The sequence below is a fragment of the Portunus trituberculatus genome, chromosome 6 (genome assembly GCF_017591435.1).
Source record: "Portunus trituberculatus isolate SZX2019 chromosome 6, ASM1759143v1, whole genome shotgun sequence".
NCBI lineage: Eukaryota > Metazoa > Arthropoda > Malacostraca > Decapoda > Portunidae > Portunus > Portunus trituberculatus.
Window position 1 is genome coordinate 2556217 of NC_059260.1, and position 21109 is coordinate 2577325.

The following is a 21109-nucleotide window of genomic DNA, read 5'->3' on the forward strand; positions in this document are numbered from 1 at the left end:
AGTAATAATAATAATAATAATAATAATAATTATAATAATAATAATAACAAACTACATAAAACTGAATATTGCATATACATTTGGAGAGAGAGAGAGAGAGAGAGAGAGAGAGAGAGAGAGAGAGAGAGAGAGAGAGAGAGAGAGAGAGAGAGAAATAATTATTATTGCTATTATTACATTAAAAGGAGATAAACTGATAACTGCAAAACACACACACACACCTGAATGAAAATAAAAACAAAATGAAGATAATTCACAATAACAAAACAAATTTCTTTACACATCACCCATTCTTCCCTCTCTCCTTCTACCATTACAGTAATGTCACCTTGTTAAAAAGACATCATACAAAGACACACATATATATTACACATCCCATATTCTGAAACACTTTGCTCTCTCACCACTACCATTTTCCAAGACCAAAGAGATGACTAGCTGGGTTCTCAAGGTTCTTTCTCCTGTTAATAATGTGGAAATCTTGTTAATTTTTCTCTAGAACCACAAAAATACTCTTAAAAAACATTGTCACTTCACCACATCTATTTTCCAAGGCCACAGAGATGACTAGCCAGGTTCTCAAGGTTCTTTCTCCTGTTAATAATGTAAAAATCTTGTTAATCTCTCCCTTGAACCACAAAAACACCTAAAAAACATTGTCACTTCACCACATCTATTTTTCAAGGCCACAGAGATGACTATATTCTGTCTAAACTGGCCACTGGGTCTTGGTCTGGGAGGAAAATGCCTCTTGTCATATCTTGAGGAAAACAATAGTCCTTGTGATAATTGCGCTGATCAACAGAAAGTAAGTATTATATACATGTAATGAATTAAACCATAAATAAGCTACAATATATTTTAAACAGCAACCCAATTGTCCATTTCCTCTGACTGAGATCTGGCGGTCAGTTTAGGAGGGACAGCCTAAAGGTAAATTCTGAAGACTGATTCTCCTGTTAATAATGTGGAAATCTTGTTACTCTCTCTTTAAAACCACAGAAACACTCTTCAATAAACTGTCACTTCACAACTATTTTTCAAGACCACAAAGATGACTAGCCAGGTTTCCAAGACTGTTTCACTGTTAATAATGTAGAAATCTTGTTAATCTGTCATTAGAACTACAAAAGCACCCTTAAAAAGCTATTGTCACTTCACCACTACCAAAGAGATGACTAGCCAGGTTTTCAAGATTGTTTCTCCTGTTAATAATGTAGAAATCACGTTAATCTGTCACTAGAACTACAAAAACACCCTTGGAACCCCCTACCAATTCAAGCAGAGCCTTTGGAAAGTAGTGATGGTGGTGGTGGTGGTGGTGTAGAAACGTTTCAAAATAAAGTCTTATGAAGGGCTGAAGGGATTGAAGGGTAGCAGAGATAACAAGTGTTCCTTTCTCATCAAATGTTACATAGCATTTTGTAATCTGATGAGAATAACTACAATTACTATATTATGAGTAGATTGCCTAAGTTTGCAGTAAAGATGCTTAAACAGGAAAAAAAGAGAGAGTAGGCAGTGATTATTAGGACTGTACACTGAATCATACAAACATACATACACATAGAAAACCCGTCTTATTTTTCAGTTTTCTTTCAGTTACCTAAATTTTGTACGATTATTTTTTTATACGATTGTTTTTCTTTAAGTATAGATGCTAAATACACACACACACATGTATACCTGACTTTATGCATCACCCTGTATTTCTGTATTCCTTTGTATTCACACCTGTATACCTTATCTACCTATCTGTCTAGTTATCTCTCTTAATCTGTTAGGGAACTAGCAATCAAGTGGGCCTTTTTCCTTTTATTTCTTGTTGCCCTTAGCCAGCTTCCCCTATTCCATTAAAAATAGGAAAAAAAACTGTATGTATCTTTGAGTCTGTCTATCAGTAAGTCTGTGTCAGTATCTATATGTTAATTTATCTATTTAATTCACAGCTTCTGTATCTGTTTCTCCTCCCGTCTACTAGCTAAATTCATCTTTCTATATTATTCATCTACATCCATTGACCTCTTCCTCATTCTATCCCTCTTACACACATACACATACATTTTTTCTTTCTCTCTCTCTCTCATATATATAAACACACACACACACACACACACACACACACACACACACACACACCGGTAGCTCAGTGGTTAGAGTGCTGGCTTCACAAGCCAGAGGACCAGGGTTCGATTCCCCGGCCGGGTGGAGATATTTGGGTGTGTCTCCTTTCATGTGTAGCCCCTGTTCACCTAGCAGTGAGTAGGTACGGGATGTAAATCGAGGAGTTGTGACCTTGTTGTCCCGGTGTGTGGTGTGTGCCTGGTCTCAGGCCTATCCCAAGATTGGAAATAATGAGCTCTGAGCTTGTTCTGAAGGGTAACGTCTGGCCGTCTCATCAGAGACTGCACCAGATCAAACAGTGAAACACACAAACACTTTTCTCTCGCACACAAACACACAGACACACCTTTTCTCTCTCTTTCTCACACATAAACACACACACACACACACACACACCTTTCTTCTATCACACAAACACACACACACCTTTCCTCTCTCACACAAACACACACACACACACCTCTCCCACTCCCTCACACACACACACACCCATTCACTTATAATCAGCACCGACAATAGCTTCCACTTCATCCGGGTGTTTGGGGCAGGCAGACGTGAGCACCTCCACACCGCTCTCAGTCACCAGCACGTCGTCCTCCAGCCTCACACCCAGGCCCAGGTAGCGAGTGGGGGCTGTCCTGTTGTCCTCGCGAATGTAGATACCTGGGAGTGATAGAGGGTGTGTGTGTGTGTTTTATATAGTGATTAAGAAGTCATTTTGTGGGGTTATGGTGTGTTTTTGGAATATTTTGGTGTTTTTGATGTGTTTTGGGTATTTTAGTGTGTTTTGTGGGGTTTTGGTGTGTTTTTGTGGGGTTTTGGTGTGTTTCTGTGGGGTTTTGGTATGTTTTTTTGTGTTTTTGTGGAGTTTTGGTATGTTTTTGGGGTATTTTGGTTTTTGTGGAGTTTTGGTGTTTTTTGGGTATTGTGGTGTGTATTTGTGATGGTTTGGTTGGTTTTGGGTGTGTTTTGGAGTGTGTTTGTGTGTTTTCATGAATCTCTCTCTCTCTCTCTCTGTCTCACACACACACACACACACACACACATTCTCTATCTCTCTCTCTTTCTCTCACACACACACACACACACACACACACACATATATTCTCTCTCTCTCTGCCTCACACAAACACACACACACACACACTGACCTGGCTCAACAGTGATGATGGTGCCAGGGGTGAGGGGGCGGGAGCGGGGGATGTGAGCGGTGTCGTGCACGTCCATCCCCAGGTAGTGGCTCACGTGGTGGGGGCAGTACAGGTATGCCGCCTTATTAATGGACAAGTGTGTGTGTGTGTGTTAGTATGTTGGTTTGGTTTGTTTTTTGTCAATCTATAATTATTTATTTATTCTATTTATTTATTTATCTATTTACTTATTTATTTATTCATTTATCTATTCATTTGTTGTTTATTTTACTTAATTTTTATTTACTTATTTGTTTATTCATTCACTTATTTTCTTTCTATTTGTTTCTTTTTTTTTTTTTTTTTGTGCGTGTTAAGACTAAACGTATTGTTGTTTTGAGTGCAAGAAATGGTTGACTCTAAAGTGTATGCATAGATTGATTAATACCATACACTCCTTTGATTGTTTTCATTCACTATAATTATAATGGATACACTCTTAAAACACACACACAGACACAGACACACAGACAGACAGACATACCCTGGAGAGCTGGTGTCCGGAGTAGCTGAGGGGCAGGATGCACAGTTCCTGCAGGACCCGGCCCAGCTTGGCACACATGAGGGCAAACAGCTGGTCCAGGGTGGGGCGCTGCGAGGCACACGCCCGCACCACGGCCTCCTGCACCTCTGCCACTGCCTCGTACAGGTCACGCTGCGCTGCGCTGAACTCCCCGTCCACCGGCCACGTGCGTGTCACGTCCCCGCTGTACCCACGGAACTCAGCGCCTGACGGGGGATGAGGGATTAGGTGTGGTGGTGGTGGTGGTGGTGAGGCAAAGTGACAGGTGAGTGTACAGGTCAGAATGATTGCAGTACCGTCATTACTACAGTGTTACTGTTCGTCATGCTGCTGCTGCTGCTGCTACAGTTGTTGGTCTTTCTATTGCATCTACTAAAGCAGCAGCAGGGGTAGGAGTAGGGGAAGGGGCTCACCGGCATCCATGAGCACCATCTGGCCGGGCTGCACCAGGGTGTTGTTGGCGGTGTAGTGGATGGTGTTGGCGCGGGGGCCACCGGCCACTACGGGGGGATAGGCCAGGTGGTCTGCGCCGCGCATCCTGGCATGGTAGTCCACCGTGGCAAACAGCTGGTGCTCTGAGGCTGGGGCGCGGGTGGCCCTCATGGTGGCAGCGATGGCCTCCGCTGAGATCCGGCAGGCCTGCCTCATCAGCTGCTGCTCTGCCGGGGACTTCACCACCCGCAGGGCATGCACATGGGGCCGGGGACTCTCCGCAGCCCCCAGGCGGCCCCCGGTGGCCAGCCAGGCCTGCAACTGGCGGTGCAAGCCAGGGCCAGCAGTGGCCTCAGGCTGGTACCACAGGGCTGGGGAGCCAAGGTCACGCTCCAGCTTATCCAGGTAACGGGTCAGTTCCTCCAGGGGCAGGCCAGCATCCACACCCCACACAGCTGGGGCGTGGTCGGGGCTGGTGCGTGGACCATCCCACAGCTCATGGGGCGGGTCATGGCGCGGTGTGAACATGACAGAGCGATGCAGCGGTGCGGGGCGGCCCGGCAGGGAGTGCAGCAGCAGCAGGCACCCCGGCTCCAGGCACCCACTCAGGTACAGCATGTCTGTGTCCTGCCGGGGAGCAAAGTCTCAACACACACAACTTACCCAACCCCCCTCTGGATACTGTAGCACACACACACACACACACACACACACCTGGCGGTAGAGGTAGGGGATCTTGTCCACCATGTATCTCTTGGGAGTGCCAGGCAGCAGCACAACATGGTGCCGGCCCTCCCTCTCCCGCAGCCTCTCCATCAGCCTGTGGCGCCGCTCACTGTACTCCTCCCTTGTGATGCCAAACGTCACCTGCGGCGGAATGAGGTAGTGACGTGGATGGTGGGTCTGGTGGAGCTGAGGTGGATCATTTAAGTGGAACATAACAATGCGTGGCTCGTGGAGTGGAGTGCTGAGTGGATGAATATTCTTTTTTATGGAAGAGCGGGAAGCTGGCCAAGGGCAAAAAAAAAAAAATAAATAAAAAATAAAAATAAAAAATAAAAATAAATAAAAAAATAAAAAAAGGCCCACTTGATTGCCAGTCCCCTTAAAGAGTAATGGAGTTAGCTAAAAGTCTGGGACAAATGTCTTGAAACCTCCCTCTTAAAAGAAGTCAAGTTGTAGTAAGATGGAAATACAGAATCAGGCAGGAGGTTCAGAGTGTACCAGAGAATGAGAATGTTTCAATAATGTGCAAGTGAAGATTGGTGGAGGTCAATATGAAGGTGGAAAAATGTGGATTGATACAGTGTGGAGTGATGTGTTTTATGTATATGAGAGCTTGTCTTTATTCTTTGATCTTTACTCAGGGACTGTTTGGGTTATTTCTTAATTTCCATCACATTAATTAACTTGTTCTTTTTACATTTGGGTGGAGGTGTCTGGCGTGGAAGATTTGGTTTGAATGACTTAATACACACTACTCTTTCTCTCTCTCTCTCTCTCTTTCACCTGTCCAGGCTGCAGCAAGTGAGGATGAGTGTGTGGGAGAGGCTGGCCAGCTCGCACCCCCTCATCTACTGCTGTCCGCCTCTCTCCCTCCTCCTCATGGGGCCGGGCAGGGGGAGGGTCTGGCTGGCGGTGGTGGCCTGCTGAGTGACACAGCCGCCGCCGCCACCCGCTGGTCACCACACTGGAGCCTCGGCCACATGCTGCTGCTCGGAGGGAGGGTATGGGGTGTCAACGTTAGGTTAGGTTAGGTTAGATGTGTGTTTAAATAATCTCTTTTTTTTTTTATGTCTGATTTTAAGCAATATTTGTCAATTTTATCTTAGGTTAGGTTAGGTTAGATGTGTCAAATTAATATCTCTTCTTTTAGGTTACACTTTTAGTAATATTCATCACTTCTATCTTAGGTTAGGTTGACTTAGATGTGTCTTTAATTAATATGTCTTTTTAGGTGAGATTTCAATTAATATTCGTCACAGTTAACTTAATTAGGTCAGTGTTTAACTAATGTTGGTCACGTGTGAGTTATCTTTCTAGCAATAACACACCACGCCACGCCTCACTAATCATACTTACCTTATCCTTAAACTAACCTAAATTTACCTTATAACAATCCAGGCAACACCTCACAACACACCGATGGAAAAATAACCAGAATAATTATGCTTACCTTACCCTTTAACTAACCTAATTTCACCTGTTACAACCCCACAACACCAGACAACACCTCACAACACACCGATGGAAAAGTAACCAGATGGAACACAACAAAAGCGACTCACAGCCTGACTTCACTATCCCCCCCACCGTACCTGCCCTCCACGACCTGCCCGGTACCTGTAGCTGGCCCCGGTACACTGGTAATACTTGTGTTGGTAGTACTGGCGAGTGTGAGTCCCCTGGGGCGTACCTAGGTGGCTCCCTGTGGCCCTGGAGCCTAGGAGAAGAAGGGACCTCACCGCCTCCATGTTTGTTTTGGTCGTCAGCTGATCGGCGTTCGGATATTGGCACTGGTTTTGGCTTCCTGTTGTTGTGGTTGGCTGTAATCATGGTCACATTCACGCAGATCTAATGAATTATATATTGCTAGTGAGTCGTCTATGTAATTATCCTTCAATGTCGCCTATATAATTTTCTTCAGCACTTGGTTTATGTAATTTTTTCGCATGTGGTCTATATAATTTTTTCTACATTTGTCTATGTAATTCTCTCTCGCACGTGGTCTGTATAATTTTTTTTCGCACGTGGGCTATGTAATTCCCTATAGCAGGTGGATTATATAATTTTGTTTCGCATGTACTGTAAGTAGAGGGTCGCTTACCAGACAAAGGCCGACAGAAGTACAGTAAGTGGGCCTTTTTTTCTCTCCCTCTTTTACTTTGTTGCTCTTGGCCAATTTTCCTCTCATACACCCAAAAAGACACCATCTTACACCACTACTTGCTACATCTAGCACAGAAAGTCAGTAACCAGTACTAACCACATCCTATTCTCTCCAGCCTCTCTCTTTCAAAGCCTGTATCACTTCATTTATGGATGTCGCTGGATGGCACAGCACTCTTCAGCCCTGACGCTAACCACTCTATCCGCGGTAAAATATTCACGGCTTGAGGCTACTTATGAACCAAAGCCGTTATTTTTCTTTACTATGCATTAGTTTGCATTCCCCCCCCCTGTATGTTCCATTTATTGCTTCAAAGTATCCCTGAGCCAAGGCAGTGAAGTTCTCTATTTCTGCATACAAGTACTCAGACCTTTCTTCGTTCCTGTATTCCAGCACCAAAATTGAACGCTACACATCAAGTTGGTCAGTCTGGTCTTCGGTGCTGTATTCTCTCACCTCACTAGTCACCACTTCAATTGACTTTCAAGGTAATCCAGAAAAACAAAGCCTCATAGAATATTTTTTGTATTTATCAATAAAAAGATTCTGTAACTATATTGACTTCATATATCTCAAACTCGCTCTGTAAATGTACATGACTAATAAAAAATATGAAAGAGTGTAAAAGAAATACACCGGTTGTGGAATAGAAAAAAAATAATAAAATAAAATAAAAAAAAAAATAATGGAAAAAAACTAGCTTTTTGACTAGGAAATATATTTTCTTTACATTTCCTTATGATTTGTAAACTTAAATATCACAATGAACAGCTGCTACTGAGGGGCGCAGCGGCAGAAAGAAAGAAAGAAAGAAAGAAAGAGAGAGAGAGAGAGAGAGAGAGAGAGAGAGAGAGAGAGAGAGAGAGAGAGAGAGAGAGAGAGAGAGAGAGAGAGAGAGAGAGAGAGAGAGAGAGACTATAATGAGATGATGAGAGAACAGATGAGATGTAAAGATGTGAGGAGAGGGCTGAGATCCTGGGGCAAAGTGGCCATGGGTGGGATGAAGTAGTTGTGGCGGGGCAGGGCCATTAGAAGGACCGGCCTAGGTACAGTGTTGTACTCTGTGTGGTGATCTCCAGGAAGCCATGCCGACTGTACTGCTCCAGAGTGCACTTCTCACCCACGCTGACGCAGCAGTGCCCTCCGAACACACCTAGAAAATACACTAGCTGTAGATTATAGTAGTCATCACAGCTTGACGTTAAATCTTGTGAAAACAAGATTATAACCATGATTGTTTTTCAAGTGATTGCAGCTGCAGATAAAAATAAAGCACAGTCCTCTATAGCCCACAGCGTAACCATGAATCCTTTGGCCCCAGCAGTCTCACCTCTCGCTCTGATTGTGGCCAGGAGGCAGGTGAAGAGTCTCTTGCTGACCGACTCATCCGTGACGGATGCGAGGCAGGACAAGGTGATGCGGGCAGGGTGTGAGGCCACCAGCATCTTGGGGGGTGACTGGGGCTCCATGGACAGCTGCACCAGCATCTCCTCGCAGGGGGTGAGCATCATGCCCTCCTCCCTGGTGACCTGTGCATGTGTGGCAACAACAATGTTACTGAGGTGCTGCACAGGATGTGTTGTGCTGCTTTGTTCTCGGACAGTTTTTATCTTTTTTGAGAATGGTACAAATTATATTGACAATTTTGCCCCTTTTGGCCAGTGCTCATGTTGCAAAAATGTGCTATGGATAATGGTGACTGATTCTAACCTTGGGGTAACACTCCCTGATCTTGGCACAGTAAGCGGCATCGCGTGTTGCCTGCTCCACCGAGTCGCATGCAATGGACCCGTATGCCACCAGGTCTCCCCACTCGTCCTCCACCACCATAACATTGACATCCTTCACGCTGTCGTCCTCCAATGCCTCCAGGTAACTCCCAACCTCGCTGTGAACGGGAATGGACCAGGTGTTGTTATGCATGCAGGAGGATGGAGAGCTGTAGCACAGACTGCGAGTCAGCTTAAAGCAGCAGTGCGTGTGTGTGTCAGGAGTGTACAGCACATGTGAGGAGTAGGGGCATCACAGCAGGGCAACTCACAGATCCCCAGGTAGGTTGGGGTGGGCGGCATAGAGGGTTGAGCCGTCCCTGCGGTCATCGGCTGTGTGCAGGATGAGGGAGAACAGCTTGGGCCTGTCAGCCGGCACGTAGGGGCGGATGACATAGCAGTGTCTGGCTGGCACTTCTGGTGCTTTGTACACAAACAGGTCGTTGCTGGCATCCACTGGGATGAGGCGCTGTAGGGGTGAGGAGGACACGTGTAAGCACCAGGAGGTGGGGTTGCCAGGCAAGGCTCTGGCACGACATTCTCCACCATGAGGGTGCCAAGGTGCCCCTGAAGGGAGCATTGCACCACGCCTCTGTGGGGCGGGACTTGGGCTGCACCAGTGGAGGATCTCGTCCGGGCCCCTTGTGGGGGACGGCCACCCCCAGCACCGCCTCCGTCCCTGCACGGACAAAATGGGGGGGAAGGCAAGGCCTCGGCGCAGCAGGGAGCCAGGTCGCTGAGGCGCGGCGGGAGGACTGGTGCTGGAAAGGCCGTCTCCACCGTCGCCGCGCTGCGCTCGGGAGGCCAAGCCAGGAGAAATTCCTGACGTTTTGGCCTTCATGGCGGCCCAAGTGATGAGTCCCTGAGGGGGCCTTACAGAGTCAGGAATTCCCACCTGGCTGGGCCGGGGGTGGTGTCATACGTACTTGCAGTTCGGCGGTCAGTCCTCCACGGAAGATCCACGGCTCCTGGTCGCCAGACATAAATACTTCACGCCAGCCCTTACTGAACCCTGCGTGACGATGCAAATGGAACCAGTCACTACACGCAACTCAGCGCCAAGGCTCAGCAACACTTTGTTATATGTCAAGGAGGCCAGCCAATAAAAATGAGCCGCTGCCTTCTCTATTTGTGCAAGTTAGAAACAGGTTGAGACAAGAAGAAACACTACAAGCCATTATCATCTGGTGAGAGAAGCTCATCCAACAGTAAAAATAGAAAACAAGAGACAAACTAATTTACAAGAGCAGCAAATCCAGACACTTCCATAGTTTTTTCAAGGGGAACCTAACACAGCCACATTGTTCTTGCCAAGGGGGCGGGATGGGAGGGATGTTGACGTGTCTGAAAGCGATGATACATGTTCGCATGTGCGCCCTGACTACGGAGCAGCTCGCATAGCGCGGTGCACGAGGTTGAGAGAATATTATCGAGCATGTCTCTCCTTCCCTGTCTCCTGCAAGGCTTCTGTGGTGGCAGTCTGACCAGCGAATGTGAAGGTTACTGCAGCGGGCGTGTCCCCGGCCCCCCACCCGGCACACGGGCCAGCAAGGGGGGCCGGGCCTCAAACACTGCCCCAGCATGCACAAAAACAAGACGCAACCAAATCAAGTGCGTCCCAAAATGTAAATTATAAAAATGTAAAATAAAACAAAACACAAAGGAGACAGAGTAGAAGAGAAATGCTCTTTCATCTGGAAGGAAAGGAATTTTAATGTCTTAATTGCACACACCTGTCAGGTGTATGTTCGTGGGCACGAGCAGGGGTGCGGGTGAGCGTGAGGCACCACAGTGAGGGGTGACGTGACTAGTAAAGAGGTGAGCAAGGGCTGCCCGGCCCCACACCCCTGCTGCAGGCCCAAGAATATACACGACAGGATGGCACCTCCAGACTACTGCACCATCAGCAGCAGTCTAGAGTCCCCGTGCGCGGGGAGGCAATGCGCGAGTCGCCCTAGAGCGCACGCCGGCGCATGTGGCTGGGAGCTAGCTAAGGTTCTTTCTTTTTTTTTTTTTTTTTTTTTGGCTGTAGACGGCCAGGTCATTATCATCTCTGGACATGAAAAGATTGTACACATACTACCCGTGAGCTGAGTTACGTACAGGTATAGTTTCCATGAACGTAGTTGCTGACCATTGGAGAAACCTTGCCCAATGCTGTGGGGGAGAAAGAAGGAAAAGATTGTTCATTAATGGCCAGTTCAGCTTGAGGGGTGTGTTTGGCTACACACACACACACGCGCACACACACACACTGGCTCTAGAGGCTTGCTTCTCTGCTCCTCCTCCATCACCACCTCTCAAATCTTTAAGCCATTGTGAGAGTATTACCATGATCATTATTACTGTTGTTATTGAGCAGTGACCATTTGAGTGAAAATTTTACAAGGTCAAAACAACTAAACCCTTAAAACACTGAAGGCCACATGGCATCAGTAATGGTTGCTGGTTCACCCCAGAGGGTGCCAAAATAATTAGAAAAAAGAAAAAAAAAAAAAAAAAGAAAAAAAAGAAAAAGAAAAAAAAAAAAGTCATCTTGTGATGCTACAATGGCAGTAAGGTCAAGAGAATGGCCTCTGTGCTTTCACTCTACTCAGGACTCCATGTGAGGCCTGGCCAGAGTGAGAGGGAAATACAAAACAAGAGGCAAACTGAGCATGGTTGTTAATCACTGTGGAGACAACAGCAGTACCCCCACACTGCTGCTGTCACCGCCGCCGCTGCACTCACCACACATCTACTTCCAGTGTCCTTGACAAGCTTTGCCGACTTTGATCAGGGCTGCAACTTCGCATTCATACTCACACACACGCATGCATGCACGCACACACACAAACACACACATATGAACTTGACCTATCAGACACACTTGACTTGCCTATCAACTCAATTCGTCCTTGACTGTCTCCACACACAAAAGACAATCAACACCAGACACACTGACTCTCTCAAGGCTGCGAGTGAAAAACTTCATAATCTTATCTGATACATGTACGCCAGCAGGGGCAAACAACACGTCTGTCTCTGCCACCAAGCCAAGCCCTTATCACCAGGACAACAGTTACCATTACTCTGCCTCTCTTAGCACTCCCTCAACAAGCTGTAATGCACCTAACCTAACCAACCTAAACCTTGCGTCGCATTAATATGCTCTTGAATCCACTCTCCCTACTGTGTCAGTTGTCTCCATTAATATCTTTTAAGATTAAACCCCTTATTTCTCTTCCTTAAACATTACAATACTGCATCACCATACAGACCACCAGGCTTTTCTATCAAGACTTGAACATAGCTAAGATTTGACACATGTTTCTTGAGACCATAAGCACACTCACCACTACATCCCTAACCCATAAGTGCTCATACACTAACACAGTAACACAACATACTTAGAATATTCTAACTCCATCTCACTCAACCCAACTCTTATCCTTCAGCCATACATGCATGCACACACACACACAGTGCAGCCTCTGTCCCAATCAGCATGACTGGAATCAACGCATCACAAGGACAGTGGAAGTTAAAACACAAGACTCATCGTAAACAAACAACTGACCGGGAACAAAAACACATTCCCAACACAAGTGACAGGGATGAGCCTTGCTAACACCAGGTCCTCTGCACACCCAACACAAACTGGGCAGCAAAGATGGGAGGGAAGGAACAACAGGTAAGAAATGGAAAGGGAGGATGGGAGAGGAGATAGCAAGGTACAGGTTCATGGGGAGTATGCCGGAGGTCCACACAAGGCAGCAATAGTGACTGCCAGGAGAAAAGGAGGCCTGGAACATGAAAGGTAGAGGGAGAGGCAGGATAAAGAGAGGAGCAGGACTTGGGGATGAGTGGTGCACCCCTACCCAACCAATCTCTTAGGTGAGGACAAGGAGTTCAGGATAAGGATGAGGGAAGGATGGGTGGGAAGGAAGGAGTGGTGGTGTAGTGGTTGGTGTGGGTACCTAGCCAGTCGACGTATGAGTTGAGGAGTCCCACCACGCCACACATGTCCCACACATAGGGGTACACGTCATAAAGCAGGGAGCGGTTCTTGACACGGTTCAGGCGGTTGGCCATGCGCTTCACCTGCTTGGCCAGATCGTTGAACTTGGCGGCTCGCTCGAACCACTCCTCCACCTGTGGCAGAGACAGGTGTTGGTGAAGCCCTGCCAAAGCTGCCATCAGAAAAAACCCTCCCTGTGCTGAAGAAGACCATGAATTCTGCTATCCACCTCTCTATATGCTCCAGACACTTACTAACAAGATGGCATCTGTGCTTCCCTCCCAGAACTTGTCAGTGAAAAGCAGTCCACCCTTGACCTCCCATTACCCAAGAGCACCTGGCAGGGTTACCTCTGGCTTGTTCTCCGACTCGGCGCAGCGCTGCTGGTCGATGACGAGGTGTGAGTTGATCTTGAGCCAGTTGAACTCGTTCATGATGGTGATACCGTAGCGGCCATGCTCGTACGGCAAGTAGAACAGCTCGGCCAGCAGCTGCAGGTCTTCCACCGTGAGTTCCTCGGTGTCCTCCTCCAGGGGTAGGCTGAGGGGTGCCTTGTTGGGGACGGTAGTGGTGGCTGTGGTGGTAGTGTTGGTGGTGGAAGGTGCCTCCTCCTGCTCCAGGGTTGCCGGTGGGGAGTCCTCTGGGCTGGGGTCCGTTTTGGGGCCCTCCCCGTTCTCCATCATGACGGTGTCGTCGGTGTGGGGCGGAGAGGTGGCTGGCGAGGGGTTGCAGTCCATGGGCTCCACTCCGGAGTTGGTGGAAGCATCTTGGGACACAGTGGAGGCGGAATCTGCCTCCTCTGGGCTGGCCTCCACCACCACCTTGTTCTCCGACACCAGGGAATTCATGACAGGGTTCATGGTGGGGGTGAAGGTGGTGTCCTGGACGGCATCGGCCAGCACGTTGATGTTGGGCTGTGGGAGGCCAGGCGTGGCCAGGGTGGTGGAGGTGAGGGACATGCAGGTATTGACGGAGGGCAGGATGGGGACTGGGGTGGGGATCTGTGGCTGCTGGATGGTGCCAAATGCCGACACTGGACGCTGGAACTCAATCAGCCAGTCCTGCAGGGCCATGCGCAGGGCACGGCGGGGGTGATACGTGTTAGGGGACAGCCCTGTGGGGCACTCGTCACTGGCGTCCTCTCCTTCTGTCTCAAGCCGGATGTCTGCACTTACTGCATCATCTGGGGAGCAGGGCAACACTTAAACAAACACAAACACAAACACACACACAGAACCTTACTACAATATATCAATCATCCATTACCTGTTATCACTTCAAGACTCACAACACAACTACAGCTACAAAAAGAACACAGTTGAACCAATGTTGCACCACCACCACCACCACCACTGGGACCACAACACCAGACAAGCAGAGAGCAGAGCAGCACCACACTCACTATTATCACAGCTGGTTAGGGAGGAGGACAGCGACCACTGCGCCAGGGTGTGGATGGCAATAAAGTTAGGGCCGTACTCGCAGTTAGGGTTTGTGACCACGCCGCGCAGGAGGGGGATGAGGTCTGGGGAGCGGCCGCAGTAAGGGCCAAGGAAGAGCCGTGCCTGGTCGTAGTCGTTGGCGTGCAGGTTGTCCCAGATGACGGGCGGCCGGCGCATCACCTCCGTCACCTCCCTGATGTGCTCCACCGTCAGAACCTGCAGGGGGTGGCAAAAACCTGGTGGTATCTGTGCCATGAAGGAAGCTTGTCCTCATCCTACACAAAACACTGAAGGATGAACAACACACAACTGCTAACGGTAATACCAATACCACACATTTTAAACATTGAGATTGTGTACAACTGAACTATTTTACTGGCATTAGCAAGGGTCTGTGGAGGTCAGAAGATTCATGGCCACAGTCTTCACTATTTTAACCCCAACACAAGTTTCTTAAGCTCCATAAAATCACCAAATAGTATACAAAATGAATATAAAAATGCATCATGGTACTAAAGAGGTTAAACACACACACACACACACACACACACCTTACTGATAACTCCGTGTTCAGTCTACATAAAAGCACTAAAGGATGAACCAACACACACACAAATATAAACAGTAAAACAAATATTGTCTTTAAAAACACAACACTGTGACAAACACACACTCACCTTACTAATAACCTTAGGGCCGGTCCACATAATGTCAATCTCCGGCGCCAACTTCTGCCCAATAGTGTTGAGGTATTCAGAGGTGTGTACGCTCGGCACGGCACGCGTCGAGCAGTATTGTGTGGGGCAGAACATGAAGCGGGGTTGACTCAGGTGGGCAAACACTTCATTAGTGACAGACACCTGGGCGTGAGCGAAGGACTGGAACACCTCCTTGTCCGCACCGCTCATCTCTGGGTCAATGTCGTCGAAGAGAATGGCGAAGGCATTGCAGCCCATCTGTGCCACCTGTGACGGGGTCAAGGTTAAGGTTAACGAGATGGCAGGTAATCTCTTGAACCTAACTGAACCTTCCCATAGTTAAAGGTTAAAGTGATAGACCTGCACAAAACTAACATATCTAATGCCACAGTTTTAAGTTGAAGTTAGAGACACACCAAAACCAACCCAACCCAATCTTCCCATAGTTTAAATTGATGTTAGAGATGCAAACAGAAACTAACCTAACTTAATCCTCCCATAATTTTAAGCTGAAGTTAGAGACGCATACAAAAACTGACGTAATCTAATCTTGCCATAATTTAAATGTTGAAGCTAGACATTAAAAAAAAGAGTCAAGTTTCCATGTGGTGCAAAATATGAAAGAGCACAAAACTGAAGTGAATAATAAAACCTGAAGAACAAACAAAACAACACACATATATCACCTACCAAAAAGACAAAAAACTGAAACACTACAAGAACAACGAACAACCTGTCACACTTGAGAAAAAAAAAATTAAATAAACAAATAAATAAATGAAAAAAAAAAAATAAATAAATAAATAAAAAAAAGTATAAAGAACACAACACAAGATACATTACTAACCATCACCACACACACACACACACACACACACACACACACACACACACACACACACACAAAGACATCCCACCTGCTCCAACTTCCTCTTGAGCGCAGCCACTTCCTTCTGGCTGGAGTAAGTGATGTCCAGGCCGGGGGAAATGGCATAGTAGAAGGTGATGCCGTGCTGGCGGGCCTCAGTGATGAGCGCTGTGAGGTGTTCCGCCTCCTCCACTGTGTAAAGCTCTCGCCAGTTTGCACGGTGTTTGTAGTCATCCTTTGGCGCATACAGGTAGCAGTTCATGCCCCATTTTTGCTGTCTGGAATGACGGGCAGGGTTTTTAGAAAGGAATGGTGCAACACACACACACACACATTATTCTTAAATCTCTGTTACTTGATGCTAGATAGATAAGTGTGTAGGAAAGTAAGTACATTTAAAATAGTGGATGGAGAGGGATAGAAAAGAACTGACTGACTGACTGACTCACACACACACACTGCCATGCCATGTTTATTGCCACTCACTCACACACTATTCTTAAATCTCTGTTATTTGAAGATGCTAGATAGACGAGGTAAGTGTGTAGGAGAGAAGTACATTTAAAACAGTGGATGGAGAGGGATGGAAAGAAGGAAACTCACTCACACACATCTAAACAAATGAATGGAGGATTGAAAGAAGGAAACTCACTCACTCACCGACTCACCCATACACACACACACTCACACTGTATACTCACTTCACAAATAAGTCTTTCCTCTGTTCTGGAGTCCATGGTCTGCCATAGAAACCTGCAAGGAACAGAAGCACATCAGTAACACCAGGTGGTAAAATTTTGAGGTTCAATTTTTTCGGTATTAATGCAGTGTCCACCAATACACCGCACGTCACTATACACATTCTCACACTCTAGATCAGTGGTTCCCAAACTGGGGGGCGCGTCCCCCTAGGGAGGCGTAAAGAGAATTCAAGGGGGGCGTGAAGTCATCTGCCAGTTTGCTAAAGTTTTTTTTCGCTCCCTTTCAACCAAATGTGTTTAGTTTACTTAGAAAAACTGTCTCTCTGGAATGTACTATTATTTGTTTGAGTGGCTTTCATTATTAAAATTTAATACAAACAGAGATCTGTTTTCCTGAACAATGCTAAGAAATAAATGCAATAAAATAAAATAAGTTCACATGAGCAAAAGAGGAAGTGGGAGGGGGGGGCGTGCGGGTCTACTGGAAGCAAGAAGGGGGCGTCAGGTAAGATAGTTTGGGAACCACTGCTCTAGATCACACCTCTACAAGCATTTCTAACCCCATTTTAACCTATCAGAAATGAATAATGTCAGGTTAGGTTTCCCATGAGACCCCCAAGCTTGTTAGACATATGTAAAAGAAATACAAGATAGAGTACATTGGTTGAAACTGCCAATTTACCCTTTTCTTATATGTTTGTTATGATGATCGCATAATTCAACAGATGAAAAGAGGGCAATGAGATGTTGTGTTTGTTAAACCAGTGGCCTCCAGGTTAGGTTAGGTACCAGTGGAAAGGTGTCGTGTAGTTGTAGGACAGGTACGTTAGTCTGAGATAACAGTGGAGTGAAAGTTATAACAACCCAGCACAACACAACAGGGGAAACTAAAATGATTAAAAATGTCAAACTGAGGTGCCAGTCCCTAAACAAGTGAAAAGGGAAAAAAATAAGATTCCTTGGCTGGTATAGGAGTCATCTTTATTCAGAGGCACTGTAAAGCACCAATTGTTGGAGGAATAGGGTTTGAAAACTGTGAGAGAGAGAGAGAGAGAGAGAGAGAGAGAGAGAGAGAGAGAGAGAGAGAGAGTAACAACGTGAACCTCATAAGTGTGGCGGTGTTTACAGAGCAGGCACAGGTGGTGGTGGTGGTGGTGGTGTGAGCCATGCTGAGATCACTTCACTACCAAGTATGGTAAATCACGCTACACCAAGACACCTGGACGTCACACACATACAAGGCCGTGGTGGTGATGTGCCTACACCTGCTCCATCACCACCACAGCCACACACCACCCTACCTTACGTAACACCAAACACCATCACAACTTTAGGCAACCGTCACCTGTCACCACTCCGTCACCCATCACGGTACCCAACGCACAACAACACCCCCTCCGCAACACCACCAAGACGGCCACACACACAACGGTACTGCCTCCCCCTTACCCCCCTTCCACCATCCCCACCAACACGCCCACCAGAAAAAAAAAACAAAAACAGAAAAGAATAAATCATACTAAAAACACACTTTAGACCCCAAAAGCCACGCCCATCCCAACACACTAGTCCCCACGCAGCCCCACCCACGCCCACACACCCGCAGACACACGCCCTCACCACCAACGAGGCGAAAACACGAGAAGGAGAGAGAGCATCGGGGAAACAAAATGGCGGAGGGCAGCCATGATAAGTGCAGATGCTTGAAAAATACTCGAAAATCACCAATTCCCTGCGTGTTTTCTCTGCCTTAAGTGGTGAAATGGTGCGCGTGGTGGTGATATTGGTGCCTGTGACGCCTGGTGGTGGTGCGTGTGTCAGGGGGTAGGTAGGGGAGGGTGATGAGAGGCCTGGTGTATGCTAATGTTATTATTTTGGTGTTACACTAGCTTCTGGTGTTCAAGTGTTAGTCTATCACCATTTCCTTGTTGTGGTGTTTTTTTTAAAGGTGTTTTGTGGCACAGTAAGGACTTCAGACATTATTTTAACCACTTAAGGCAAATATTAACAAGAACTAGTAAAAAAAAAAGCATAAAGAATAAAAACAATAGCAAACTCGCGTATTGAATGAGTAAGTAGTGAATAAATGAGAAAAATAGAGGATAAATCAATACATACCACGTTTCTAATGAATTTCCAAACATTAAAGACTGCTTAGCGTGGGGAAAAAAAATAAATGAATAAAATAGATAAACAAAATTATAAATGTCAAATTCTCACCAAAATAGTGAATAAATGAATACATGTTTCTGATTAATTTCGAAACATTGACGACTGAATTACAGTAGGGAAAAAAAAATAAATAAAAGGTAAAAACAATCCTAAATGTCAAATTCTCACGATTACCACGAAACTGAGAAGGGAAATGGAGGAAGAGAAGGTTTAAGAAGGTGAATAACTGTACAGCCTCCCCTGTATGACCTTAAAAGTAACATGAAGACAACGCAAAATAGATAAATAGATAAAAAAAAAAAAATGGAGAAGGTTTAATGAGGTGAATAATTGTAGTCTCCCCTTCAAGACCTCGGAAATAGGAGAGAGAAAACACATAACGTAAAATAGATAAAATAGATAAAAATGGAGGAGGAGAAGGTTTAATGAGGTGAATAATTGTAGCATCTCCTTCATGACTTTGAAAATAGGAGAAAGAACACACAAATGACACAAAATGATGAACGGAAGCTTAACAGTGACAAGATTGGCTTAATGACCCCTGGGTGACTATAAGCTGCCCTGTTCACTGTTCACTATTCACTGTTCGCCTCACCCAACGCTGTATGGTTCAAAATGATAAATAAATACCCAAGACATTTTAAAGATACAGAAGACATTTAAATAGAGGATATAATAGCTGAAGGACGTGGTAGGATTTGGTTAAAGTTAAAGTGTTTTATGCCCCATTTAAAGAAAATAACCGGAAACTTTAAAACTATATATAAAAATTGATGTTTGAGATTAAAGGTTATGAAAAAAGTAATAAATGAATAGTTGTGATAGATAAGCTTATATAGTTTACCTTCCACGACGCCAGTGTAATGAAAATGGAAAAAAAAAAGTCGCGAAAATTGAACGTTTGGAGAAAAAGCGATATGCAAAAGTAATAAATAAATAATAGTAGTAATAAATAAGTTTAGTTTTCCTTCCACAATCCCAGATAAAAAAAATAATAAAAATAAGGTTAAAAAAAAATAGGATATGAAAAAAGTATGAAATAAATGAACATCAGTGACAAAGAGGCTGAGTTTACCTTCCACAACGCCACAGACAAAATTCTTCCTTGTGTTGATGTTATTGATATTATCCACGGCGGTGTTAGTGTTGTGTTCCGCCGCCATCTTGTTCCTCCTGCCTGACGAAGCTAGCACTACCCTCACTAGCACTCTCAGCACGCCGCTCAGCACTCCGCCAGCCGCTACACACGAGGACCTGAAGCTGACCAGGGCGACGGAGGCCAGCACATGACAAATAGAGGCGAGGTGCAGCGGGAATGAACCAATTTTTAACCAAGAGGAAACGTATATATCCTCCCCCGTGTGTGGTGTGTGTCTGCTGGCTGGCTCGGGGTGTGACGTCATTTATATCCCCCATCCGTGACGTCACACTGCTTCCTATCCCCCCCCATTGGCTCTTCCCTGGTCACGTGACTTCCTCTCGGCCAATCACTGCTGAGTTCTTTCCTGTATTTGGTTTTCTTTGATTTGTCGATATTTCGGATATTTTTTATTTATTTTTTTTCAGATTTAATTTATTTTTGTGGTTTATATTTTTTTTTTTTTGCTTTAATAAAGGGATGGGTTACTTTAGATAATCGCTCACATATCCACCTTATTGGTCATTATTATTATTATTATTATTATTTCGAAGTACTAAACAATATTGCATTTTACTGATATTAACTGACTATTCCAGGTCAATAAAAAACAAGACAATAAATCATATTTTTAACACGTGCAATATATATTTTTTTGTTTCCAATAGTAACCAATACAAAATTAACACCACGTACAAATAATTAATTTCTGTAATATCAACACAGTTTAATATGTAAACAAAAATTCCACGGCGACTGATACAAAACTTATAAAAACTTAAACTGAAGACTTGTACAAACTTTAAAAAAAAATATATGAACACAGCATAAAACAAACTTAAAATATCAACACAGCCTAATACAAACTTTAAAAAAAATCCACACAGCATAATACAAACTTGATATAACACAGCCTAATACAAACTTAAAATATCAACACAGCATTAAAACAAAACTAATAACCGTAGAATAAAAACAAGTAATTCTTTCTAATGAGTGATACAAAAACATGCAACGTGAATATCATTGTTTGAAAAGCAATCCATAAATATTTTTATCTTCAATGACTAATACAGAATTAATACAATTTCTTCATAATAGAATTGCAACACACTTTCTAAAAAAAAAAAAAAACTTTAATGCAACACACTATTGGAAGATC

The 21109-nt window shown here is 45.2% G+C and overlaps 2 protein-coding genes across 6 annotated transcripts; both read right to left on the bottom strand.

The window, feature by feature from the left end:
- Positions 1-2487: 2487 nt before the first annotated feature.
- Positions 2488-6840, bottom strand: LOC123516754 (xaa-Pro aminopeptidase 3-like). 3 transcript variants are annotated; one of them, XM_045276373.1, is made up of 7 exons: positions 6588-6840; positions 5779-5981; positions 4984-5136; positions 4251-4896; positions 3799-4043; positions 3276-3396; positions 2488-2787 (listed from the first exon to the last, which is right to left on the bottom strand). In XM_045276373.1, the coding sequence occupies exons 1-7, from the start codon at positions 6823-6825 to the stop codon at positions 2618-2620; spliced, it is 1776 nt and encodes a 591-aa protein (XP_045132308.1). In that variant the 5' UTR covers positions 6826-6840; the 3' UTR covers positions 2488-2617. The 3 variants fall into 3 exon arrangements, with proteins under 3 accessions (XP_045132308.1, XP_045132318.1, XP_045132327.1); XM_045276383.1 differs by having other exon boundaries at positions 6686-6826; XM_045276392.1 differs by having other exon boundaries at positions 6613-6729.
- An 828-nt stretch (positions 6841-7668) lies between these two features.
- LOC123516737 (protein O-GlcNAcase-like) lies at positions 7669-20227 on the bottom strand. Of its 3 annotated transcripts, none has more exons than XM_045276342.1 (13): positions 19885-20227; positions 16638-16689; positions 15986-16214; positions 15048-15335; positions 14331-14586; positions 13279-14111; positions 12888-13062; positions 11032-11085; positions 9855-9940; positions 9201-9397; positions 8870-9047; positions 8490-8688; positions 7669-8312 (listed from the first exon to the last, which is right to left on the bottom strand). In XM_045276342.1, exons 1-13 carry the CDS (start codon positions 20210-20212, stop codon positions 8188-8190), a joined length of 3000 nt encoding a protein of 999 aa, XP_045132277.1. In that variant the 5' UTR covers positions 20213-20227; the 3' UTR covers positions 7669-8187. The 3 variants fall into 3 exon arrangements, with proteins under 3 accessions (XP_045132277.1, XP_045132294.1, XP_045132285.1); XM_045276359.1 differs by lacking the exon at positions 19885-20227 and adding an exon at positions 17983-18019; XM_045276350.1 differs by lacking the exon at positions 11032-11085.
- Positions 20228-21109: the final 882 nt, after the last annotated feature.